The 27,443-nt window shown below is 41.0% G+C and overlaps 1 protein-coding gene across 2 annotated transcripts in view; it reads right to left on the bottom strand.

Moving 5' to 3' along the window:
• adamts3 (ADAM metallopeptidase with thrombospondin type 1 motif, 3) overlaps positions 1-27,443 on the bottom strand; it is a 137,556-nt gene that overhangs the window by 32,901 nt on the left and 77,212 nt on the right. Inside the window, exons 8-18 of one of the 2 annotated variants that reach the window (XM_084945450.1) lie at positions 25,266-25,371; positions 18,133-18,276; positions 15,704-15,836; positions 10,216-10,329; positions 9,432-9,577; positions 7,816-7,991; positions 5,845-5,978; positions 4,960-5,083; positions 2,108-2,164; positions 1,114-1,197; positions 565-645 (exon numbers count right to left, since the gene is read on the bottom strand). In XM_084945450.1, coding sequence (XP_084801576.1) covers positions 565-645; positions 1,114-1,197; positions 2,108-2,164; positions 4,960-5,083; positions 5,845-5,978; positions 7,816-7,991; positions 9,432-9,577; positions 10,216-10,329; positions 15,704-15,836; positions 18,133-18,276; positions 25,266-25,371 — 1,299 coding nt within the window. The remainder of the gene's footprint in view (positions 1-564; positions 646-1,113; positions 1,198-2,107; positions 2,165-4,959; positions 5,084-5,844; positions 5,979-7,815; positions 7,992-9,431; positions 9,578-10,215; positions 10,330-15,703; positions 15,837-18,132; positions 18,277-25,265; positions 25,372-27,443) is intronic. The other variant, XM_084945449.1, reaches the window with a different exon arrangement.

Here is a 27,443-nt window from a genome sequence, read left to right on the forward strand (position 1 = left end):
TTGTCTTTGCTCAGGTTTGAGCTCCAGGATGAAATCGCAGACACACAGAACTTCTAAAAATAGGAGCCGCGCAGGAAGCAGTCCAAAGGTGCACAAGGACATGACCTTTAAATTGAATTCATGTATTAATTTTATTTAGCTTGCACTAAGAATAACTACACAATCCCATCTGTGTTTAGCATGTTCTTTGGACAATACTGTGGAGGTTATTTTAGCCATTTATGAATCAACCTATCCTATAACAAGCCACATCTTTATGATTCATTCCTGAATATGGCTGATTAATTCTACATGTCCTTGGTTGTTATTGGAAATTCAACTAAATAAAGAAAAACTAGTCCTATTTCGCAGAAAAGAAGGAGCACGCTCATCTAGCAGACGATTAATAATGAATGCAAATGAGAAGATTCATTTTCCTCAACCTGGGAGGTGACAAGAAATGAATTATGCAAAATCTATGATTTCACAGAATCTTCCCATCGGTCTTCTGAGGAGACATGAGGAGGATGGCAAGGAGCTTTTTAAGATTTCATACATGTGTTCATCTCTGAAAATCACACTTACCAAGAATGTGAGGGGAGGCCTCATGTTCTTGGATGATCACATGTCTAGCTCCAGGAGGAATGAGAAACATCTTAAGGTAACCTTTGCCAAGTTTGCAGCATCAGCAGCGGCAGAAGCAGGACGGGGGGGTTAGGAAAGATAAGACAGAAACGGTACATTAAGCAGATACAAGGATAATCTGTTTGGTTTGCTGAGGCTGACATCCCGCATGTTCCAGACATTTTGTTCACTTTGCTCTACAAGGAGTTTGAAGAAGTTAGAGAAGGAAGAAAATGCTTGGTTGGCTTTCCTCCTCAATGTAAAAAGGTTCTATTGAAACAGGCCCTGAAGGTTTACTCGTGTCTATTTGGTTATCAAATGAGAAAGTCTCTAAAAGGAAGCCCATCGTCCTTTATTTCTGCTCACACTGGCTCTGTGCAAACAGGATGTATATGAAGAGAGCCTTCGGCTGTGTTTCAATAAGGAAGGAGGTAAAAAGCTTTTCAAACTACAGACCAGCAAAGTTGTCTGTCAGGGATGTCTGCCTCCTACAAACCTACCGTGACTCACCAAGTACATTTCGAGAGTCCTCTGTTTCATTTACAAACACATTTCGAGCTCCTTTGGGCAAAGAAAAGGCGCCTCTCGTCTTCCCTTTGGAATGAAATAAATCATTAGTCAGTATCACACGTCCCCTCCTCTCCTTTTCACTGTCTAACAGCAACAACATCACCTACAGGGGAGACGTATTTAATGAGCATAGGAGGAACCAGAGCAATTGTCGCTGGATGAGAAAGCAAGCTACGTTTGCCGGCAGGGCGGCATCCGCCACTCACAGGAGAAAACTGCAGCTGTAATTACTCGCTTTTAGATTTGACAGACAGGCCAAACACTCTGGGTGTCCTGGCACGCACACATCGGTGCGGCTGAGCTGATTATAAATGCAGCTGTACGCTGAGGTGCAGCTAACACAGGGTTACAGCAGGTAGCGGAGAGGCATTTTTACATGGTCTGCATTCCAAGTTTTGGAAAAGACCGTTTGCTTCCAAGAGATCATCGTCTAATCAAATCCAATTTCTCAGCCACAAGACGCTCAACAGAAATTACAATCTGATAACAGAGCGTGTGCAGACTGTACACTGCACACAAGCTGGTTATCTAAAATGACCCTTTGGAAGCGGATCATTAGACTGAACCAGGTTTGAAATGGCCAGCTGTATTCAGACTGCCTTCAAAGATCTGCAGCTTTGTTTGATGTGGCATTTTTTATCTGGGCTAGGACGCTAAAGTTAGTTTGTTAGGCTGTTAAATAATAAAATACCACTAATATCATGAAGCGTAACTTTTTGTAAAGAGTTTTATAGATGTATGTCGAGCCTGTGACATCTACAAAAGCTAAGTCAGCTCTATAAAGACACTTAGTAACAGGGAACAGAAGAAACAGCAGCTTATGTCACTCACGTCTCTGGATCTCTACAGTGTTAAGCATCCATCTGTACTACAAGCTGGGCAGGAAATACTAGCAAAGGAGGCGCGAAGGGATTCAGTAACACTGGATACTTGCATATAGTGTTTTCGGACACAGCGGTTTCTTTTTGGGCTCTCTTGCTTAACTGTTTCCCTGTTAAAAAAGGTGAGTGGTTAACTGGGAGAGAGAGATGTGAGGAAACAAAGACGAATGATCACAGTTATATTAAAGTTCATCCTTAAACGATTTGATGAAGCCATCACATCGAGGCTCGCACTTCAGTGAAATCCAATGATATATGATCCATGACTGATGGAGCCGAAAACAAGGGTGGATTTTTGAAGACATCATGAAAAGTGGTTTGGTTAAATGGCTGTCGGTGAATTTACAAATGTATTAAAAAATGAAAGCACATTATTAACATGCAGAAGGACATGATTATTTCTCTTTTAATTCATAAGAGCCGGACTGTTCAGAGTGACGGCTGAAGCAGCTGAAGCAGCTGCACAGCTGCACAGCTGCACAGCTGCGTGTCACTCCGGCCCTTTAGAGCCTTTTATTGGCTGCAAGGAAAAATGACAAAGATACAGCAGAAGGTGGTCATAATTTCCTAACACCATTACACCATTACACCAATATAACACCATTAATGTAAATCTGCATTATATTCACAGTAGAAAATAAATGAATAAAATCCTTAAAAGTACAAAGCAAAATTAAGGAATTTTCCATATTTCTTTCAACCACACTTGAATTTTCTTTTGGCATTTATGGAAACCTCTCATCTTTATGCTGTTTTTTTTCACGTGTTCCAACAGGGCTGTTTTTACTGAAACTGCATAAATGCAAATATAGTTTCTACCCATCTCCTCTTCTCTTTGCTGTTACGTAGATGACCTTTGTAGCTGTGTCCAATGACTAAGCAAATAAAAAGCATCAACATCATAGTTTATATCAATATGTATCCAAATATTGATAAAGCCAGTGATTTTGATGACACTGAGTAAAAATAACAAGCACTGGCATCGATATATTTGATCCCAGACAAGTTCAGATTTCACTGCCACATCAAAATCTGCTTACATCAGAATTTGTTGTGTTTGTGTTTGTGGAAACACTTCGTTACTATCATTACTGCCAGCGTAAGGTGATTGTTATCTGGATAAAATCCCTTTCAAACACCCTGGTTTCTGTTTACATCCACCTCCTGCAAATAGAACAAATCAATTTTTGGCTGAGGAGGAATATTTGCAGCATTTTTCAGCTGTATGACTGCACAGCAGAGTCAGCTACCAGCTCTCGCACTATCCCATATCGATTACTGACTACAGGAAATTATAAGTGGTCAGATTCCTCATTTGAGTCCGGCTGCATTTGAGTGGCTTACCACACAAGTCTGAAAAGTGGAATATCGGAAATGTTTCCTCGCTCTGCGACAGGCTCTTTATCCGTTTGCCACAAAGTGCTCTGCACGTTTCTGGGTTAACTGGGTCGGGCTTCAGATATTAAATGTGTTTTTTAAACAATATTCTAGACACTAGAAACTAAAATGGGATAACCAAGTGTGGCATGCTGATAATGGGCTGTATGCGGTCGACTAATCAAGATCTATTTTAAAGCGTTTGCCACTCTGCTTATTAAATCAGTAGTTAAAGGAGTGCATGCTCTCATAACAGTTACAAGGGCAGAGAAGACTCAAGCTGAGACCTTTCAAAGCCCACATTTCATGCTGACAGTACGCTCTGGTATACAGCATTTACTGCTCACATTTAACCCACAGTGTATACACTTATGCAGACTGAAGTTATTTATATTCAGTTATCATGAATATAATATAAAGTGAGGATTTCAGAAGGTGTCACATTACACAGGAAGTCAAGTGAAACAGTACTTTTCTCATCTTAGAAGCGAGCAGCTCAGATTGCTCTTGAACGACAGTCATGTACTGGAATTCCATGAAGTCATGTGACCTGCTGGGCAGAGGTAATGGCACAAAGCTTAGTGATGACTCACTTACTTACAAATGGATTGCTGATTGTTTACATTAGAAGCTAGTAAAGCTAGCAGGTCATGTTAAGGTGACAACATCCCTCAAGAATCTCCCAAAAATCTTGAGCCTTCTTGTGCTGGTCGCAGCAGATGGCCCCGCCCCTGCCTGAGCCTGGTTCTGCCGGAGGTTTCTTCCTGTTAAAAGGGAGTTTTTCCTTCCCACTGTCGCCAAAGTTCTTGCTCATATGATTGTTGGGTTTTTCTGTATGTATTATTGGAGGGTCTACCTTACGATCTAAAGCGCCTTGAGGTGACTGTTGTTGTGATTTGGCGCTGTAACTGAATAGGATTGAATTCTTCTGCTTTAACAGATGTGAGAATAGCACCAACATGCAACATTTCAACATTCGAAGCTGATTTTAAACATGCTAAAGTGCACCAACTTATTTCTGTTTCTGTATAAAAACTACAGTTTTTATAGATTTTTAAAGAAATTGTAGAAAAAAGTAAACACGGGGGTTGTAATTGGGCTGAACGCCACATGCAGGATGAGGACAGGTGAGGAAAGTCTGAAAGAACTAAAGCATGAACTAATGGGTTTCTGCTGTTGAATGTGACAATACGGAAAACAGCAGCCTTCTCAAACCTCGGTGCTATAATGGGGGGAAAGTCTCTACTCTGCTTGTGAGAAGACCATGAAAATACAGCAGAAATACTGTGATGTTAATGACCATCTGTATTCTATATTTGTCCCCAGCATGTTTGTGGAGACTTTATGAAGATTTGAGTTTATCATTTATAACTTAATGTTTAAAATAAAAGTGACTCTGCATGAATGATCAGGCAGTTAAGAAAAACGCAGTTAAATAAATCATTCATGTGATGACAGTAAATAAAACACAACAACAAACGAACAATAATCCTGTTTAAGATGATGTGTGTTAGCTCCGAGCTCTTACCAGCTTTCTTCGGCGTGCGGGTGAAGGTTCCTTTGACAGTGCGGCAGTGAGAATTGTCTCCACCACAAACCCCACATCTGTCCTCAACCTTGCTAGAGCCAATTTCTCTGTCACAGCCAACTTTCTGGAGACCAAGAAAACAACAACACAGATGAACCCGACTGTTTTTTGGCCGAGGGCGCGAACCGTTACCTTCACAGCGTGTCTGATGGTAAGCGGACCCGGCAAATGTCACGTAACGGATTCATTAGCTGTTGGTTTATCAGCGCCAACTGGACACGAGCTGATATTAGCTGACTGCTGTTGGAGGTGGAAGACGAGTCAGGTCAGCATTTAAAATCATGACCTCACCTGGATGATTAGACACATCGAGGGAATCTCTTCCTATTCCTCGTTAGATTTTTATTCTTTGCTAAAAGGTGTCAAGTTTTGACCGTGAGCCAAAAAAAACTTTATGTCCATGGAGTTCCTAAAGCACCAAAATGTGACACAAGAAATCTCATCATCTTCAGGATATTCAGTAATAAACAGAAGAAACTGTTTGCTTATAATTTGCCATGCTGCTCTCACAACTGAGCTGAAAACCAGAGTGAAAGATGCCTTCAAACAGAAAAACAGACTCTTCTTTAAATAACATCTCAGAACAAATTAGCAGTACTGGATATAAACATCATAATGAAGCCACCTTCTTCCTTCACAGCAGTGAGTACATACTGTGGATTCAATCACAGTGAACCTGATGCTGGTTTACTTCCATTAACTCTGTGTAATTAAATGAATTTGTGCCAAGCTTAAGAAGTCCAGCAGTCTGCAGCTGCTAACGTGGCTGACGAGCACACACAGCTCGTAGAAATGTAGTTTGATGTAGTTTGAATACACCCTTACCACACACTCTCCACGCACGCAGATGCTGTAGGCGTCCTTGTAAGAACATCGTGTCCCATCATGCACCAGCACCTTCATGTACGCCACATCTTCTGTCTCCTTGGACTGGCAATACAAGTGGCATCTCCTGTTTGCTGCAAGACGATGAATTCTTAGATTAGCATAACAAACTGAAGCCAAGTGGTTTTGAAACTATCTAAAAGTTCCTTAGACAGAGAAAAAAAACACCCATCAATCTACTGTGGGTTTTTTGTTTTTTTTGAGTGGTCAAAGGATGCTCAGCGTGCGTCGTGCTTCCTGCTTCCTGTGAAGTCTGGGATAGGCTCTAGCCCTGCTAAACGGTTAAGAAAAGTCAGTGGAGTTGGAAAAGCTTGGATCGCTGAATTTTGATAACGCTAATAGACTGCATGAGCCAAAAAATGCTGGTGTGGTAACAAAATTGCAAAATATGCATATTCTACGTGTATTTCTGATTTTCCTGCTTTGCAAACTGTTACCAGTTTATTATTATTGTTTGTGTTGCAGTGATTACAATGTCCGCCTTGAATTTTAGGACATATTAACACTCATCAGCACCCCGTCTACCTCATTACAATCTCATTATAATCAATAATAAAAAGTCTACAAGCAGGCTTTGAAAATATCAGGTAAAGTTACATTTACAACATCACTGTTACATTTTAACCAGATTTCACAGATTCAGCTCTCTGTGCTCAACGACTTCATTAAACAAAATGAACATTTTCTAAACTGGACTTAAAGTAAAAGTTACAAAACGTGCTTTAGGAAATCTGGGGAGTCTTTTCTTACTGAGCATAAATAGCTGTATTAATATGCATGCAGACATGAGGAATATGATACCGCTGAGTTATGTCTTAAAATCATCGTTTTAGCAGTCGTTCGTACGTGTTCATGTTTTCTTTCTTTCTCTGCATTTTGGGGCTTTTAGCTGTGCTCAGCTGCTTTTTTGTGAAGATTTTCTTTCAATGTTTGGATGAACCATCAACTTCCTCTGACTGCCAAAGCAAATTTGCCTTTGTGACTGATTCTGGCACATTTACATGATGAGCACTGTCTCTTTATGAGAAAAATAACAAAAAGGAAAACAAAACAACCCGAAGGCTCCGAAAAAACTGGATCATATGTAAAAAATGACAGAAAACATCTGAATACTTCTGTCCTTTAATTTACTGGTTATCTGCAGTGTGGTGATTAGTTCTTGTCTCAAACGCACTTCCAAAAAAAGAATATACATCTGCAAAAATATGTTGCAACTGATCTTTTTTAAACTATTAATTTATATTTTTTTTAAATCAGTCAATATTGTTTTTTTCCTTATGTTCTTTCTAAAAATGTGTTTTTAAAATGAACAAAAACCACCATAAAAACCTGTTCAGACAAAATCTGAACATAAATAACAATAAGAACATGCATGAAAACATCAGCACCCAACAGTCAAATCGCACTGCAGACATCATAAAAAGCTCTCTGCCTTCCACTGAAGGCCATGATCGTATTTTAATTTCTCACCTTCCTGCAGTTTCTCAGTGTGCTTCCTACTTATTTTCTACATGACTGACTTTCCAAACCCCTGCCCAGAGTTTTGTAATTGCACAGGTGATCCATTCCTTTTGCAAAGAGGGAAAGCTTGAAGGTTGAACGGGTTTAAATTGTTCATCCCAGCAGAGAGATGGAAGACTAAACACGGACGGGAAAAAGCAGAACGGAGAGAATACAAAAGAAAAATATGACAGAGGACACAACTGCAAACATTCCCTTTGCACAAAAGAGTGTAGCCAGCGTGGTGAATGCTGGCTGCGTTCCTGTCTTCACTATATGTTTTTTTCAGCTGTGTCTGAGTTCAGATCTCCTGCCCTCGTCTGCTTTCATTGGTCTTTTTGGGGCATAAAAGAAGCAGCAAAGCAGCCTCAGGCCTGAGCAAAACAATCTGTTGACATTTTTCTGGCTTACCATCAGGATGCTCGTAGGGCAGCCAGTGGTGTTTGGCATTTTGGAATTCAAAGTGGGAGTTGCGGAGCTGGCACTGCTGAGCTCTGAAATCTTCAAAGTGCCTGGGGCAGTCATCTGTGTTGCACAACTGGTACTCGTAGTTTACTCCTGGGCAGTCCTGGCCGCCGTTCGATGGGCTGGGCAACGAAATGGATGAACATCAGAGGCGCCGATCAGACAGCGAAGGCTTCTTCTAAACTTTGAAAAGTGGAAACAAATCCTCCTCCACGGCTTTTGTTGTGTAAAATCCACCCGCACATTTGGCTAAAAATGATTCTGAGCTGTTACGGCTGGTTTGCAAGTGGAGCGTCATTTCAGTGCATTAATACTATTTACATTACAGTTATTCATTTAATGGGAGTTGATTATTTAAATCAAGCCTCCTGAGTTTTGTTGAAATGACAAATACTTGCCTTTGAAAAGGATTTAAGAAGAAGCCGTATGAATAACACTGATGATTTTATACAAAAGGTTTTCCAAACTTGAAGTTCTACAAAGCAATATGAGGCTGAACATAAAGTCTGGTAACTGACCCAAATGGACATCCTCGCTTACACGAGTGTTAAACTTTATATAAAGTCATTTTCACAATGCTTTGACTTCCTTTGACTAAAACCTACGAAGAGACAGGAGAACGCTGCTGTAAGCTGCTTTCATATCTGGCAGTTAAAATGCCCTGAAAAACAGCATATTCCATATAAATTAATGAGCTTTACACCAGCTGGCAGGCAGATTTTTGGTTGCCTCAGGACTAAACCGGTGCATCCCCTGTTTCCTATCCTTATACAGACTTTAATTTACCGCTGAGACAGCTAAAAAGAGAACAGGTGATTTTCTCCAAGGAGCATTCCTTTGGGTTTAGGAAGCTACTTAAAGAAGACTGACACGATTCACAAATACTGGAGGTCTGTCACAAAAGTGATCAGTGTTAGTTTGTCTCATTGGAAAGTGATCATTAAGACAGTATGAAGCACAATATTCCACGGTCAAAGTAAAACTGTCTCTTTTAATGCATTAAGGTTTCATAAGTATTAAAGGTGTACATCAATCCAAATGAGCTTTTGCAGTTAGAATCATGCTTATTCAAATATGATAATCATTCATCATATTTGAACAATGACACTTTTCTGTGGATAATTTCATCTCTGTACCCCACCACAGTGGATTCTAAATCAAAGAATCAGGATATGTCTGAAATGAAGACTTTACCTTTAATTCAGGCGTTTAATAAAAAGTAATTAACTGTCTACAGCGGTGAATTAAATGGGAAGATTATGAAAGTTCAATTTTATTTATATAGCACCAAATCACACCAGCAGTCGCCTCAAGGTGCTTGTTATGTAAGGTAAAGAACCTACAGTAGTATAGAGGAAAAACCCCAACAATCAAATGCCCCCCCCCCGAGTAAGTACTTGGTGACAGTAGGAAGGAAAAACTCCTTTTTAACAGGAAGAAGCCTCCAGCACGTGGCTCGGGGTGGAGGCAGCCAGGACAAAAGTCACGTCATTGTTCAAATACTTTACTATTTCTATTATTCTTGATGCCGCCCTGAATCTAATCAATGCTTGTCCACTTACGCAGGGTTGGCGCACTGACGGGTCCGGAATCGAACTCCAGTTCCACAGGAGCGTGAGCAGGAACCATATTTGCTCCAGGAGCCCCAGGCACCATCTTGCTTGACCTGATTAGGGTTTTTCCACATGCAGTGACCTTTGTAGCACCACTACATGAGATGAGAAGGCAAAGAGAGACGGGGAGAGTAAGCCAGCAGAGAAGGTCTCCTGTCTAAATGCTAAACCTTTTAGCCAGAAGGATGCGGGCAGGAATGTCAAGATTTCCGTGGTTACCACAGTTGCTCGTCCTGTGAAGTGATGACATCATCAGAGATATTTTAAATGTTGAAGTAATCCTCCTAATGCTACTGGATTACCTTGCACACTGAAAAATAGTGTGTGATAATGTGGAGTCCATTATCACGCACTAGTACATGTACTGAAACTAGTCATCAAGACCACAGAGCTATTCAGAATCCCAGGAGGCTCTGTGCCCTTAGGATAAGTAGAGTCATTTTTTCATAGACTTCTATACAGTCTGGATTATTTGCACTTTGCTATTTGGTCATTAGAAAGCATGCATGTTTAAGGCACCTCTATACTGGCTCCACCTTTCAGACCTGGAGACAATGCCCATGTTATACAGTCTCTGCTTAAACCGCACTCGTTCCCTTGCAGCTTGAAGCTGCAACAACAACATCTGAGCACTGCACGAACCATCTCCACCATCCACCGGCTTTTTTCCTGGCAGTGCCCTTATAGTGTTGGTCATGATTTATTGTTTGTAGGTTTTAATAGGCAAACTCACTTTTCCAGGTGCACACTCGGTCCCATCGAGAGGTGGCCCTTTCTTGGTTTTACAGAAGTAGGGGTTGTCTGGGTGGCTGCACCACAGCTGTTTACACGGGTCAAATGTGCGAAACTGGAACACAGACAGCAAAAAACGTCAAGGCAACTGAAAACATGGCACACTATAGATAAAAATATAACTGCAGAATAACTCAGCTGCTCATTGTGTTGCCTAACTGAGTGAGCAGAATATGGTCACTTAAAAATAGCAAAGGAATGAGTATCTAACAGACTTTCTTTTCATATAAGACAAGAATTTGTGTTATATCCAATATCCAAGAGTCCTTGATAAAGTAAGGTGCAAAAGAAATGAACATAATCACCCACAGCACAAAAGTAACGATGAAATTTGTCTGATAAAAGAGGGAGACACTCTAAAATTGTATGTAGGTATTTCTCGTTCTCACTTCTCTTTATCTAGCAGACAGGGCCGAGTGGGCTTCTTTGATAACGGCTTTTTGTTAAGTTCCTCGTCACGTAAGGTGGTCAAACATTTCTGAGGGATCTAAGCAGACGATCAGATTAATTCGAGATAACTTAAAAAGCGACAGCTAAGCTGCCCAAAACATCTCAATGACAAGAGACTGTGCGACAGTTCAAGAGCAGACGTCACTGGTACATCTGAGTGTCTGACAGTCAAACAGCTTCCTTCACGTCTGCAGATAAATGTGTGACGCAAGAAGTTTTTGGTTCTGAGGAGAAACGAATGAAGCAGCTGTCGATCTCCAGACAATACACAGTTTATAATGTGTGCTACGTGCTAACAGGTATCTCCCAAATATTAACACGCTCGTTATTGTTCACCATGTTTGTGTCATCATCTGTTGCTTCTAAAAGAAACTGGTTTCCACTGTCTTGCCCTCATCCAAAGCGGTTACTGGTACGACATTAATGACTGTGTGAAGCTATCTTCTTATTAAGTTCACCTGGATTGGGAACTAGTTCCCCCGTCCGCCTCGTTAGCAGTACTTGAGAGCACCGCTGATAAAACTGGGACATCTGCAGAGGTTAATAAGACTTTCTCAACATGTCTGCTGCGGCCACATCTCTGTTGCTCAGGTGGCCGGTGCTTTGTTTGCAGCAGCATAAACATAATTACCTGGAGGGACTTCTTTTTGTAAACAACAAACAAAAATCTTTTTAACTCGTGCAGTGCAGCAGCCCCTGTGGGGCTTAGACAGTCTGCTTATGATTTGTATGCTCGGGGTGTTTGGATCCTGTTCAAGCAGCTCATGTATTTTGATCACTTGCTAATCATTATGCATTTAATCAATATTCAGAATCTGTTTGCAAAAACACAGATTTTGGATGCTTTTTTTGGTTTCCATTTGCAGCCTGTTTCCTTTGTGAGCAGTTTAACGAGTCTCAGAAAACCATCTCTGAATTATCTGATTTTCTGTTTTTAATAATCTGCATTCAAGGACAACGACCGGGCAGGTAAATGGAAGCCAGATATTCTCTGCAGTCGTGACCTGATGCAGAGGAGTATTTCTATGAAACAGCAGAATTAGTGGGCAAATAGTTTAACCTGGACAGAGATGGATTTTTAAACAAAACCGAGGCAATCATTTAGCTTTTTCTTGCAACCTTATGTAACATTATCGGCCTCCAACTGAACTGCCTTTTCCTACTTTTGTGAGGCAATCATCAGGAGACACAAAAACATCATAAATTCTTTGAAAGCGCTCGGGTATCATTCTGCACAAAGGAGCAAAAATAACACCTCCATGTTGCCATCTCGCTCTTATTCCTTCTTCCATTCCACATCAGGATGACATTTTGACAATATATTGACTTCTTCAGGCCGGATTCTTTTTGGTTTTGTTAGTAAGGTCGCTCATCACATGTCTTTTGTTCCTGCGTAGCTTTGTTTGTTTCCTTCAAGCGTTCCAAAAAATATTGTTTTTCAGGATTCGGCAGTTCCAGAAAAGAGGTCAGAGTAAGGAAGACACACAAGAAGTTGTGTCTTTTATTTTAAAGTTCATTTGGGATTCTATTATTCTAACATCTAACAGCTTCACTAACTTTCTGTCCGATTCTTTGTGGAAGTGAAATTACAGCAACGGTGAGCGCGACAGCCATAACCTACAGGACTGTTTTTGGTCTGACAGGTCGATAATCAGCTGTTTCTAAAGGACTGTGTTGTTGTCACTGTTACACATTTATGTGTCGGGCTGCACTGCGAGCACAGGCCCTGTGTGGGGTTTTAATAAAGATTAAAGTAAGACATCTATAAATCAAACCCTCAGGCTAAAGCAAACTCAGGGTAACTCTACTACCACCTCATTTTCTTCTTTTACAGCTTTCCTGATGCTTGATGAGAAGCATCAAAGGCATAGAAAACATGGTGTATACATGTATACAGGGCGCATGTCGTATTACCTTGATGACTCTTTTTTTTTTTTAATCTCCAGTTCAGCCCTTCTTTGTAAAAATTATTGTTTTTGAGAACAAACAGAGCAGCCCGCCTTCGCTGGCCGACCCTCTCTGTGGATGTTCGGTTAAAAAGGCAAAAATGGGGCAAAATGCAGGTCAGGTCCACCTACAGGCAAATCCTGTGACCCAGAAATGTGGGTGTAAAGCTAACGTGGCCTTAATAGATGTAGATAAGCATGCAGAAATTAAACCGGCCACTTGATCTAAACAGTACTTCAGAATGGCCCAGTAAGCAGTAACAGCTGTAATCTGCTCAGTTGGGCAATGACACGCCTAATTTGTGATTTGCTCATTTGCGATGCTAAAACAATCATCTGTGCTAGCATCCAGCTTTTGTGGAAGAGTTAACATCATAGCAAACAAACTTGAACCAACGGAGTTTTTAAAGAGGCTGATCAACAGAGCGTGTCTTGAATCTCTTCCCTTTTGGATTTCTTCTGCTTTTTTAACAGCTGCAGGCTGTAAACATCTTGTAGGTAACAGCGTAAACTTTTGTTAGGTTGAACTTAAGTCTTTGCTGTCATTGCAAAGTCGTACTTAAATTAGAAAAGTATCCTACGTCGGCACTAAGCACGACAAAACACAACACAGTAAACTTTAAAGTGGAAAAAGTTTACTTCTCAGTGTAGATGAAGCAGAAATGTTTGCTTGATTTTACACCAAGCTGACAACACACTGGAAATAATTCTGGAACATGAGGTGTAAAAAAAAGTTACTACTTGGCTCACAGTGTTTTTTATTATTGGATAATACTAGAGCAGCTTTGCATGATCTGTAGTTTAAAATGATCTTTATCCCACACTGGGCCTTGCTTCATCCTCTGTCTGAAAACGAGCCTTTCTTTAAAGTCCTCTGATTGGCTGCCCCTCATAAACAACAGGGCAACAGTAACTGGGTGAAAGTGACGCGCTCACAGAAGCTCAAGCTGCCTCCTGAGATGACCATCGCTTCTCTATGACGTCACAGAGATCCAACAGAAGAAAAAAAGCATTTAGAGCAAACAGTCCTTTTGTCTCATGGTGGCTATTTGCACATATGCTGAGCTCATTGTTTGACACTATTTTTAATATGAGTGTACATCATTTGAACTGCAAGTATATGACAAAATATGGAAAAGCAAAATAGGTGCCTTTGAAGAAAACCATTATTTCTTTTATTTATTTCTCATGTCTTTATTATTTCTTCTGTGAGAAGAAAATCATTCTCATTTATTACTTTTACACAAAAAAAGCGACTACAGGTCATATCAACCTGAACACGAGCCAAAGACTCTCTGTGCTCTCAGAGCGAGGTCTCTCTCCTAGGTAATGTGAAACGAGTTGTGTCAAATTTAAATAGCCGGTGATGTTTTTAAGTGTTATAAATACATTTTTAACTGTTTTTCATCATTTGAGCATTGAGCATTAGATTAGATTAGCATGACTACAAGGGAAGCAGTCTCGGTATATGAGCAACCTGCTCTCGGTGGGCACATCCCTGCTGTCTGTAAAACCTCGAGCAGTGTAATAAATTAAACCTCCATGATGTAAATGTCGGTTTAGATTCATTTCATCTAAGCACTTTAAGAGGCCTTTTATTAGATTTGATGCAGAGCACAGACATTAATGGCAAACCTGACTCAAGCAGTTTACATTTTGTACTTAGAGCAAACAGGAAGTTACACTCAGTAAGTTCACTATTTAAACACTTAGCTGTGGCCGTGGTCTCACATCTACAGGGAATATTTTGCTCTACAGTCACCAAATGCTGCATTAGGTGCACATCTAGTCACAAACCATGTCCATCTGATGCTGGAGAGGAAATGTTCAGTTTGGTGATCAGAGATCTCGGCATGTATTCTAGACACACACACACACACACACACACACACACACACACACACACACACACACACACACACACACACAGGTCGGGCTGGAAACTCGAAATAATGAGATGAAAACTGCTGAAATGCTCTGTAGCACTGCCTGTAGCTGCAGACTTTCATAAACAGCAGAAGTGATCATCTGATAAATTTTTTAATAAGATGGCGAAGAGGAAGGAAATTTTAAAACAACATACAGCGTCTCCTCTTAGCAGTGTATCATCTCGTGAAATGAACACATAATTACAAAGCAGAAAATAAGAAACCAAAAATTGATCTTTGTAGAGAACAAAGGGCATCGAAAACTGTCAGCTACAACCTATTAAACCTCAGACGGAGCAGCCGGGCCTCCTTTTTAAGCTGAAATCAAACAATGCAGCCTTCAGCGATAATAGGACTGCATCACCGGGAGTCTGTTGACTTTCGAAATGCTTTCAAAGAAATGCCAACCTCAGTTTAAAGTCAGGACCCCAGACATCGATCGACGATCTTAGCCAGACGTCCAATCCTCAGACTCATTCTGTTCCTACAGCTCCCAAAATAATAAGTCGCCCTCTGCAAGTTTAAAGCTTTTTTGAGTACAGCGTGACACTTTCTGCGACACATTACATCTGTCTCTCATCAGGCTGCTGCATTTCTGACTTTTTAAAACTCACTTTTGTGGTAAATAAAAAAATAAATAAAACAAAATCTTGCAAACACTCAAAGCTTAAGATTCAACAGCTCATACTGAGCATATCTGCATTTTTTATTAGCGCAGTATTCACAAAATTAACAACTGGAAAAGCTCATTTTTATCTGTTATTTGAGCATCTCTGACCTGCTGGAAACAGATGACAGTAAACAGGGACGACAGTGATCAGCCTGCCATCTGCAGAGGTCTGGGAAATCACAGGTGTGATTGAGGTTAAATGAGCAGGCTTCTGTTTGAAGTGCTCGATAATCTGCAGACGGTTTCTGATCGTCTGAGATTTCAAAGTCAGTTTCCTCTGGAGGCTGTGATCAGCACAGCTTTCTGCAGAAACCTCACTGAAAGTCCCTGCTCGCTCATCCCAAGAGTCTAAAGAACTAACTTCTTCAACAGACCATAGGATATATTTTAGCTGGTTTCTGCTATCGATTACATATTTTTTTATTTTTTACTCACAGAAGTGCAGATCTTGTAGCCGACCCCGAAGTCAAATCGACACTGCTCATCCATCGAGTAGTTGATGCCAGGAAGTTCAGGAAGCTCCGGCCAGTCATGTTTGAAGGGGTCATCCAGGAGACAATCATACGTGCTGTGAGGACATGAAGGTTCATGTTTTCACTCTGAACAAGCCAAACAAAGTTCACAGGGCCAAAAAGGTTTATTGACACAAACTAGAGATCTTTATTTGAAAGGGGATCTGTACCTGGAAAGCCTGAGGCCACACCCTCTCCTAGATGTGGCCACAAGCCGTCGCATAATTTTTACTTATTTGCTGTCACGAATTAATTCACTCTAAGTGAACCCAAACCATCCAGCAGAGCAAAGGCATCAAACCCCCTCACTGCAGCTTTTCCCTCCGATCATCAGCCCTCTGCAGATAAAACCATCAGTCCAACAAATGATCCATATAACTCAAGTCTCTGTTACGTTGATATTTTAGCATAACCGGAAGCATTGTTTTCATTTGTTAATTAGTTTAATAGTTTTGACTTCATTCTGTTTGTTCACTGTGGGAGTTACTGCTTAATGGATGATTGAATTTAAAAGCCCTGCAGCAACTCAAACTGTTGCATGAACACTAGTTAAACCTGCTCAATATAACAAGAGAAACGACTTGTTGCTCTGCTGTTTGCAGATGCTATAAAAGCCGTCTGTTATACGCTGCGTGTGGTCTGTTATTACAAAGTAACACATTAGAGTAAAGTTAAAGAAAGGACTTGAACAGAAACTTTCAGTTTCATTAAAGAATAATTATATTTTGACCTTGGAATCTATTATCAACTGAGACATTTAATCCCTCCATCGACGTCAGTGCAAAATCCAATTATTAAGCAAATGATTAAGAAACGAACCCAAAGGAAAGCTAAAAGGCTAAATACGCCCCTCTGTTATTTCTTAACTTTTGACCATTCTGATTTTACCTGAATGCGGCACAAAGTTATCAGAGAAATCCAGAAACTGCTTGTTTTCTCACTGAGATTTATGCACATACTTCCTAATTTAATGACAGAGCCAGGTGGTGAGAAGCGGCTCAGCTGCAGTAAATCCCAGCCTGGCTGTTTGTTTTTTCAAAGGGCACAGCTAAACCCAGCGCAGAGACAGAGCAGGCATATGTGCCTTTTGAAAATGTGGAATGATTTTTAAACTTCTCATTAAATTTCTTCTCAGCTGCCTCACAAAGTCTTCATATTGAGATAACGCAGAAACTTTTTCCTGCTATACATTGATTTTTGTCAACAAAGGCACCTTTCATAATAAAAGCCAGGAAAAAAATCGCGGTACTGTTTGGTGATTGATTGCTCACTGCCACGGTCATCCTCTTTGAGGCTCTGTCAATAATTTTGTGTCCACGCTCCGCTAAGCTTTGCCCGTCAGTTACAGAGAGAAGAAGAAAAATCATTGTCTATGAACTGAACACAGGCCAACAATGCTTGTGTCAAAGCTCAGACGTCCTCGGGTTAACACGTTATACGGTTATTAGCAGGACACCAGACGACACACACGAAGCATAAAGAAGACAATTTATTCTGGTGGGCGGAGCCAGACATTTTCATCATGTTGGCACTTGGCTGTAAATAATAAGATATTTTAAATATAAAGTGTCTCAACAGATTGGAGTGCTTTAGGGGAATTTCTGGGGTCTCCTCTGTCACACTGCATGAATTAGGTTAATTATTCTGTTATTACCTTCAGGCTGCCTGTTCTGACTCTAAAACAGGATTTGTTGTGCTTGCTCACAGATCGTTGGCTTCCTCTTCATATATTTCTTGCTGGTTTTCTATCTTATGATAAAACATACACTGACGTTACTGTTGTTGTGAGTGTAGACAACACTAAATAAGATGAATGCATGCTGAGGACAAACAGAGTATGAAATATGGGGCAGATAGAGCAACCATGTAGCTCTTTATAGTTTGGCTACTGAGCTGTAAAATGCAATTTGCTCACTGGGCTGTGATTGATTTGACGTTTCTGACACTCCGCCGCCAACAAACAGCCTGCTTGTCTCCTTTATACGTTTCCAAGAGTCAAAATTATGGAGGAACATTAAGATGTGCCAAACTCATTCTCCTAATTTGGTGGCGTTCCCATCCATCCCTCTGTGCTGCAGGACATCACAACTGCGTCTGACCCCACTGCTCCAGCATCCGACTGTCGGGTCTTATTGAGAATTTATTTACTCATCCACCCCAAAATCTCTGAGCAAATGTATGTAGCTGAGGAGGTTGTTGTTTAATAAAGCTTTTGATAAAACATTTCTCAATTTTAACTTAACTCTTATATTTTGTGATTTTTTTTTTTTCAGATTTACGCATCCCAGGTGGAGCTCTGGAGTCGTGATTGTCAGCACGCATGCGGAGTACTGTGCAGGTTTATGAACTCACTGGATGTATCGCTTCAGCTCCTGCCCGCTGCACATTGACCAGTGGTATCGATGGAAGGCCGCCTGCACCAGTGGGGCCATCACGCTTCCCATCGCCGTTTCGTCCCCACAGCGGTTGCCTTGGCCATCGTGCTCCATGCCCAACCTGCTCTCACAGGCAGAGACAAACCATAAATTACAAAACAGCAGAACAGCAATACAAGATAAACCTCGACGACAAGGATTTCATTATTTTTTACAACTTCAATTCATAAAACAAGTGGAAAGGTCAGAGCTAGGGCTGCCACGATTAGTCGACTAGTCACGATTACGTCGACTATCAAAATCGTCGACGACTAATTTAACAGTCGACGCGTCGTTTGAAGCTTTGTAAGATCACAAAAGACGCAGGAATAAGTAGTAGGATTTAAGAGTGTAATACCGGACTGAAACAGAAGATGGCAGCACTGCATGTACAAGGATGCCAGCTGCCGTTAAACCCCGAAGAAGAAGAAGCTGTGTCCCAGAATTCATAGCGCAGCCCAGCTCAGTTTCCAACAATGGCGGCAGCTAGTTAGTTTTAATATTACTCTTATTATTCTTTCTGGGTCACAAAATAAACGTTTAACATATTTTCAGGCGAGAATGTAGCTGTGTAAACCTCAAATATCTGCTCAGTTTATCAAGACACCACATATTTTCAAAAGCGCTCCGACGTTTTCGGAGACGTCTGTTACCCACTAGCTCGATAGCTCACCGGGGGCAAGGCTCACTAGAGCCGTGAGAACACCGGACTCCCGGCAAATCGTTTTCAAACCCACCGCCTTCTTTCGCTACTCAGGTTAAACATGATATATAAGTCACTTAGATAACTTAAAAATGTTATTGTTTGGCTTTTTTTTTTTTAGTATTTTATTTGTTCCTGAGTAAATCGGTTTGGCTGAGATCAAAGTTATAGTTTTTACACAGCTGAATAAACGTCAAGCAGACAGCTGATTATCAGAAGTGTGAGATGCTCGAGAATATACTCCGGTGTCCTGTTATATTTTAGATAGCAGGGAGTTTATTAAACTTCACCAAAACAATCTGCAAATTTCATTAAAATTTAATAAACTATCATCTTGTCTTTATTTTTAGTTAGCACCTTAAACACTTCAAGCTGTAAGCTAATGATAGTTATATAAGAGCAGATGCTGCTGGTGCAATAAGCTGTACGTTTTATGTCCAGTGGACGCATGATCTGATTAGTCGACTAATCGCAAAAATAATCGGTGACTAGTCGACTATCAAAATAATCGTTTGTGGCAGCCCTAGTCAGAGCTATAAAATAACCTTTAACAGCAAACCAAACAATAAAGATTCACACGGCTTTTGCGAATTGTACTTTAAATCTGCTGAAACTGAGGCATCTTACAGATGCATTTACATTCACAGCAATGCTGCACGTGTCAACATCTTTATTATCATCTCCACCGTCTCACATGACTTTAAAATATCCTATTAACAATGATTCTTTCAAACGTAGTCATGCTTTTAGCTTTTTACTTTTATCTGACATAGCAGGAGTGTTAGTACTTTAATCCAGTCAAGTTCAAACGTTTCTAATCAGACAGACCTGCTTCTTCAGTGTTCACAGTGACGCCCACCATAACTGATGAGATATGTTTTTGTAAGTATGAATGCTTTAAAAAAAATAAATAAAAAATCACATGATCACGTGCCATTGCTTATTTTTACAGGTGTAGTTTTGCATAGAGCACAGAGCCTGGTGTCTTTAACGGGTTTCAGCTGATTGTATGTTACATGTGACTTCCTTTGGTCATGGCTCCAGAATGATGGTCCCAGCTCACACAGTGAGAGAGGATCAGCTGATTCGGTCTTTTCAAAGATGGAAACAAACTGTGACAGTGTCAGAATTCTGTGATGATCATCTGGAAATGTGAGCACCACCATGACCTCCACCTAACACAAACGCTAGAAACAGCATACTCCATAAATAATATGTACAAAGCAAATAATGCTTGGTGCTAATGAACCTGCTGAATCATGTGTCCTTACTGTTTAGATGAGTCTGTTACATTCATCCCGTGACCACAGATCTCTGTTCTGAAGCAGATAACTTTGCCAAGTGATGGCGTGGCCTGCTGTTTTAGTTTCTCCCTTTAATCAGAGGAGACAGGACTCCCACTGGTGATGTTCAGTCTTGTACTTCGGTGCAGTCTTTTTATGAAAGTACTTTTCTTTGAGCTCTTTTTTGGAGCAGGGGTTTGTTGGATTTGTTGTTTTGCACATGGATTTTGGCAGCTGTCCCGTATTAGATCCATGAATGGAAATCAGTATGTGTTACACTTGGAGATCGTGGAAATTCTTTTTAAGAGAGAATAGAAATAAACCCAGGTACCGTGTGAGCATCCTAACATACACATGATAGGTTCATTTACAGCTGAAGGAAATGTTCATTTTATGACTTCTAGCTAAAGTTAAACATCCATCATCAGACAGTGATGGTCATCAGACAGTGATGGTCTGCTTTGCCTTCACACAGCTGACTGCAGCCACACTGATAACCACATTTTCTGCTGTTTGGTTTGCGTCAGACTCAGAGTGAAAAGCTTTCACACTGTCTCAGACCAATCAAACCAAAGAGGCAAACAGATCAGAGCAAATCAGCAATGATTCAGGCAGGTTAGATCGGAAACTCTCAGGAGTCAACCCTTCCATCTATGGGCAACATTTAAATGCAAAATTCCTAAATGAATGAATGAAATCCATGTTTGAGAGCGTTATTAACCATGTGTTCCCTCGTGAAAGTACTTGGAATCTGAGTTTGCTCTCACTTTAGATTAAATGCCTTTAGATTACATTAATAATTTATTCCCTTAAAGAGTTTGGATGTGGTAACTGATAAAAACCTGCAGATCAGAAGGATTTAAATCCCTGTCTGGGATAAAATACAAGAAGAAATACTTATATGACACAGGCACTTATTTATGAGCTGTTTCGTTTTTTCTGAACTTTCTTTAAAGGGTTAATACCTACCTACCTACCTACCTACATACATACCTACATACCTACATACATCTATATCGATAGATAGATATCTATATCTATGTGGTTTGGTCCCTGGATAAGCCAGGGACCAAACCACAAACCTTCCAATTACTAAATGACCTGCTCCACCTCCTGAGCTACAGCCAGGCTCCAAATGTGAAGGTGTATTGGAAGGACTGCTGCAGCGATGCTCACACACAGATCAATAAGGCGAGAGGTGGGGTGCACCTGGACAGGTTCCTGTTTCTGTCACAGCGCTCACAGAGAGACACAAAACCTAAAACTAATTTAGAATCACCAATTAACCTGAGTCTAACTGCATGTTTAGCTGTTAGCCAGAGTGCAGGACAGAAGCCACGCAGACACTGGAAGAAGCTGCAGACGATGCACAGAAAAGACGGACAGATGGTGGATTCAAACCACAAAAGTTTCTGCAGCAAGGCACCAACTTTAAAATACTGCCAACATGTAAACTTGTTCATTCACAAGCTTAAGTACTTTACTTCTATAAATTCACAGTTTGTGAGCAAAGGTTTAAGGTTGTCATTCAACACTCCTCTCCTGCCCACATCAACATTGAACGAGCTCTCGATTGCTGAAACCATTTCTCCGTCTATAAAAGCTTTTAAAAATCTTCCCCTAATTGATATGTGCATATCTGTGATATATCTCAGGACTAAACCGATCCTTGCACAGTCTGTAGGGCTTAAAAAGCAGCAATCACCATCATCCTGCCTCTGCCTCTGCCTGTGCTGCTGTTCCCTTCTCTTCAGCTCCAGATGCTTTCAGCATGTTTAAATTGATTTTTTCCCTCCAATAGGAATTAATCTTTGACGGTAAATTAAATACCTCAGTATTTGCCCTCTAGGCTCTTCTCTCAGAACCAGAAAGCTGTCGGTGTGTACTGCACAGCTGCTGGTTTCCACACTGCTTTAATCTGTTTTATTTTCTCAGAACATCTATCGATCCCCGGACATCCCTGCTCACTAGGCCTGCTCCGTCTGCACAGTCGGAGGATTTCATGCTGTGCCCTGGGACATCTCATTATGAAGGACCCTCGCCATCTCCGCTGGGTTTCTCTTTCAAAAAGCTTCTGTTCCTGCTGAATACCTCTGTTATCCACGCTATAATCCAGTCTCCCTTTCATTCTTAATATGTTCAAACAAAACCCGCACCATGTACCTTTGTTATTGATCATTTCAAACTCCTGTCTCATGACTGCTTCATCTGTAAAATCATCTGATGGTTTTCAACAATACTGATATATCGCTCTGAGCGTTTCTGATAATCTCTTAAATCTACCGTCTTTTTTCTATCCTGTCCAACTGGACTCAGTCCACTCCAGAACCAGTTTCTGTACCCAGCTGGCAGACAAATATCCTGCTTGTGGCTCTTAATGGCTCCAAATATTTGCTCTTTGTTGTCTCTCCCGCTGCGTTTATTTCAAATTTCAGAACTCGCAACAAAAGCTCCACAGGAGACGTGGAAACAGCTTGAAAGAGCAGGAAAGTGGAAAATTAGCCTGCTCAGTGTTCTTTTTCACACTCTAGTCCAAGTTTCACCGCACTGCAACTTCTCATGTGAAGACTTCAACTCTGACTATATCACATGGATTAAACTACAGCGCACAGTAACCCTAAGGTTTAGGCTTCACACATTCATCCCAAGAGGTTGAAACCAACATTGTTTTTCAGATGTCTCTTGTTTAACGGCAGACTACAAGAAGAAAGCGTGTTTAAGCTGCAGAGGAGTGTTTCCTGTGTGTGCAGCGTCGGTGTTGTTGGTGAGTTTGAGTGTTTCCTCTGCCTGTAGCAGACAGTTGACCCTGTGCACGAGAAAATGCTAACTTCCTGGTTTGAGACCGGATGTGGGGTTGTACATTTCCGGTAGCTTTACTTTGCGGTATCCTCCAAAATCATGTCCAAAACTCGAAAACGGAAAGATCGCGTTAAGTTACAAAGAGGAGAAGGTGGGAACACTCACCACTGTTGTGTCATAAAAAATCTAATGATCAACTTTGACGTTTAAAGAGTTTAGATCGATCAGTTGTTTACATCACTCAACACAAGCAGAACTGCATCACTGCAGCAGAAGACACATCGTCCACATTCAGAAGCACATCTCTGTATAATGACTGGTCTTATGATTGAAACAGGCAAATGTTCAGCATTTAAACTACAGGTGAAGAATAGTAAAACCGGATGTTTCCCCGTTATGTCGAGATCAGCTAGTCAAGTACACGCCTACACAGCATGTTAACAAACCGTGAAAAAAGCCACACAAAAAATGAATGATTGCTGGTAACGGTTTCTATACATTAATATTTACGAAGGGTATGTTGTGACTTACCTTCAAAATGACAGTGGTCCCTCGCTAATAACACGGTTCACCTTTCACCTCGCTTTAGTGCAAGTTTGCATGCTTTTTTTACATCACATTGTGTCCTGCGTCCTGATCGCTGCAGACGATCTCCTCCGTGCCGTCTCTCCTGTACAGTACAGAATCGCTGCATCGATCGCTAGCAGTGTGACTCTGAAGTGCAGTGCTGTATGTCCACGATGTCCACCAAACGTTTTGCACCGTCAAAAATAAAATTGGCTACTTGATTTCACCTATCGCTGGTTATTTTTAGAACATAACACCCGTGATAAATGAGGGACAGCTGAGAAATATAACATTTGAATCCCTTTTCTCTTTTGCTCTGAGGCGCGGGGGAAAAATATCGACAAGTCGATGAACATCATTTACAGATATATTGGGTAAATGCCCAAGACATCTATAGAAATGTAAATCGCTGCTTGATTCATTCATTTGCTTAACTTGTTTTGGACCGTAAACAGGGCGCGAATAGGACACCGGAAACAAAGCTCCCCACAGGAGTTTCCGCACCGGAAGTAGCATATGCTAACGTGCACATAGTCAGTTATCATTCAGGGGGGGTCGTTCCTCATTGCTGAAGGGTAGTATGGGCTAATGCATTTCTACATTAGCTGACAGGTGGGTGGGCCATGCAGTTTTCAACAGTAACATATGAGGTTGAGACGCCTGTTTTCTCTCTTTCTCAGACTTTTTACCTTCATATTCACCTTCTGTTTGGTTCGGTTCAGGCATCACAAAGAAAAGTGACTTGTTTAGGGTTTCAGAAAAGATTGTGGTTTGTGTACAAATGACAAATTATAAAGACAAATTTGATATTCGCCACAGGACTTTTGTTTCAGCCCTTCTTTTTTTCCTTTTCCAGAATATCTTTTCCCACCACTTCTTTTTATCAGTATTTATCATTCAGCAGCACAGTGGCCATCAGGGATGGTGCGACCTTGGCTGTTTTCTGTAGCTGCAATTTACAAATCTCCCATAAACACCTTACATGTAAGACACCAACTGTTCTGGAAGCCACAAACACACGCATATGCATGTGCATGCACTCCCTCACACACACACACACACACACAATATATATATAATTTTAGTATTCATTGCAAAAGTTTCTTTCTCTATTTTTTTATATTTGTTTTTAAACTCCACACTCAGAGTTTGGACATTTGGAAATGTGCCGAGATCGAGAGAGATTTCATTACAGCGCTACAGCTTCATTTGATTGGTCGGTTTGTTTACACAGACAAAAAATCTTTATTGATGCTACGATAAAATTAACGCCACTTTTCAAAGCAGCTATTCCAGGTGATTTGGACACACCAACCAAACTGCCCTCACTGTGTCACGTTAATGAGCAAACCACACTCAGCCAGTTTAAGATTTGCCTTTAGAGCGTTGCCCAGCAACATGAAGCTATCCACTGTGCAGTCTGTTATTGTGCATTTACTCAATATGTGCTTAATTCTGCCTTTCATAGAACGGCAGGTTTTGATAACTTTTTAATGCTTCCAGCTGATGTGAGTTTGTTTATCCTTATTTCATATGTTGCAGGAAATGTGGAGAAAAGGAGAAGATAATGAACAAGGGCTGAGTTCATGGACACATGCTTAGTAAACAGCCTCTGGCATTTTGTCCAAAGATGAATGGGCCTAAATGTCTTTCATTTAATACCACAGCCTAAGCACAGAGACACGGGAATACGGGGAGGAAGTAAGACGAGGAACTCACACGTGTCCGGTCTCATGAGCCACAACAAAGGCGGAGGAGAAGCCGTCTTCGTGGTTCAGGGTGCAGCTCCGGACTGGGTGGCACATTCCTGTGACCGGAGCGTAACCTGCCGGGAGAAACGATGAATGTTACCACAACAAATACAAAGATGAGGACGCTGAAAACAAAACGTCTCCTCGCATCTCAATGAAAGGCGTCAGGGGAAAATGTTTTGTGGAAAAGTATAAAAAAAAAATTAAACATGTTAAAAATGGAAAAAAGTCAAATTTATTCTATGAAATAAAACTAATTTTGTGTGAGGATGAAATGTTAATCTTATAACCAAAAACAAAAAATAATCTTTAAAAAGTTAACCGTGCATTATCTGCCAGAAGAGAACAATAAAAATATGATCAATGAACATTTCTTATGCTGAGTCATCTTCATAGTTCCTACAATAACAAAACATGTTTTCATCTGTAATCTTTTCACTTTATAACTGCGGTTTGGGATTTCATTGGTTTGTTTTAGCTACAACGACATCATCCAAGATCTCGACTGCTGACCAAAAACCAAGGAGCTGTGTGGTGATTAAGCACAGACTGTATATCAAAGATGGACATTATGAGACAACAAATGATGCTGACCTGAGGGCTCGAGTGAGACGTACAGCCATTTACATACAGAGGAGGGATACTTTATGTAGGACAGATCTGTATGCATCTCGGCCCATCTCTACGTTTAAACGTGTCACATGTGTCACGTGTGCACGTCAGTGATACGTGTTGGCACTGCTGCCAAAAGACAATACACATTACACACAGCAGCACAGTGACAGCAGGGGACTTAGGGGATAATTAATGGCGATTATCGCTGCTTTGCCATGACTTCCTGCTATAAGCACGATTCACTGACATCACATGGTCACTGGTAATAACTGGAGCCACAGGCAGCAGCAGTGAGAAGGACCAGCAGGGCCAAAAATAGAATAAATATTCTACTTCGTTTTATTGTTTTAATGTCTACACATCCACCCATCATGAAGGACATGAACTTTGTTTGGAGCCAAACTGCAAGTACTGATTTACAGGAAGTGAACCTCGCACCGCAAAGAAGAAAAATGACATTAGGAAATATAGATTTTGGCCCAAATGTGCAGCTGGCACTTATGATGGTCTGCCCGGAAGCTAAAACGTACCCACTGATCATTACGACACTAGGTTCCAAATCGAAATCAGATTCCTGATTCCTGCCTGCGGACTGATGGATTTCCCCGTGGTGTTTGTTTAACTCTTAACAGTGGTACCAAGAGGCAGACACACACACACACACACACACTCTGTGCCACTTCAGATCAGCACAGTTGACTCTTCATCTGTTATGCCTTCCCAAGGGTGGGATTACCTTGGGAATTGTAGGGGTGCACTTTAGTCCGCAGAGGATTTATAGCCCGAGTGAATGTTCCAACACTTCCTCGTTCGTCCAGCTGTCACGGTTTAGATGAGCGCGTTAGAAAGTCGATGAACACCCAGCAGTCCGGGACCATTTCAAGGCCATTAACCACAGGTAACCTCAACACGCTGGCAACAATAATATTGCGTAGACCTTCATCATCATCATCCACTTATTGCTTTATTACAGCGACAAACTAAAGGACAGCAAGCATTCCTTAGCAACATGTCCTACAGGATAGCAGCTAGGGTTTGTATCATGTGCTGTTCATTAGTGTTGGTGCATTAATAATGCAATAACTCATGAAGCATACTTGTTCTTGTGAAAGAGCGAGTGAGCAAACATGGTAAACTTAATGAGAGCACGCATGCAAGCAGAGTCACCGAGGCAGGGTGTGCGCTAGCACTCAAACAATAATAATAATAATAACTGCTGTTGTTGTTTTCCCCTGATGAACACTTAAAGTCAAGTGGACCCTCAAAGCTGTTTTCTAAGAATGGCCTCTTTTTGTGCATATAAATCAAATTAAATCAGGACCCAGAGCAGCTTTGTCGATTACTCCTCTCACTTTGTTTTTATTTAATCAGACATCGCGGACATTTCCATGGCTGCAGGTCCCCCGAGTGCTGAACTGAAATCTCTGGATTACAAATACGGTGAAGAGGATAGAGAGGGATCAGCGTTTAATCTGAAATAAGGCTCAGAAATAAACAAACACTTTTCTCCTGAAGTTCTTAAACCTATGAC

Source organism: Perissodus microlepis, chromosome 12, assembly GCF_051167445.1.
Source record: "Perissodus microlepis isolate ML-2025 ecotype Zambia chromosome 12, ASM5116744v1, whole genome shotgun sequence".
Classification (NCBI taxonomy): domain Eukaryota; kingdom Metazoa; phylum Chordata; class Actinopteri; order Cichliformes; family Cichlidae; genus Perissodus; species Perissodus microlepis.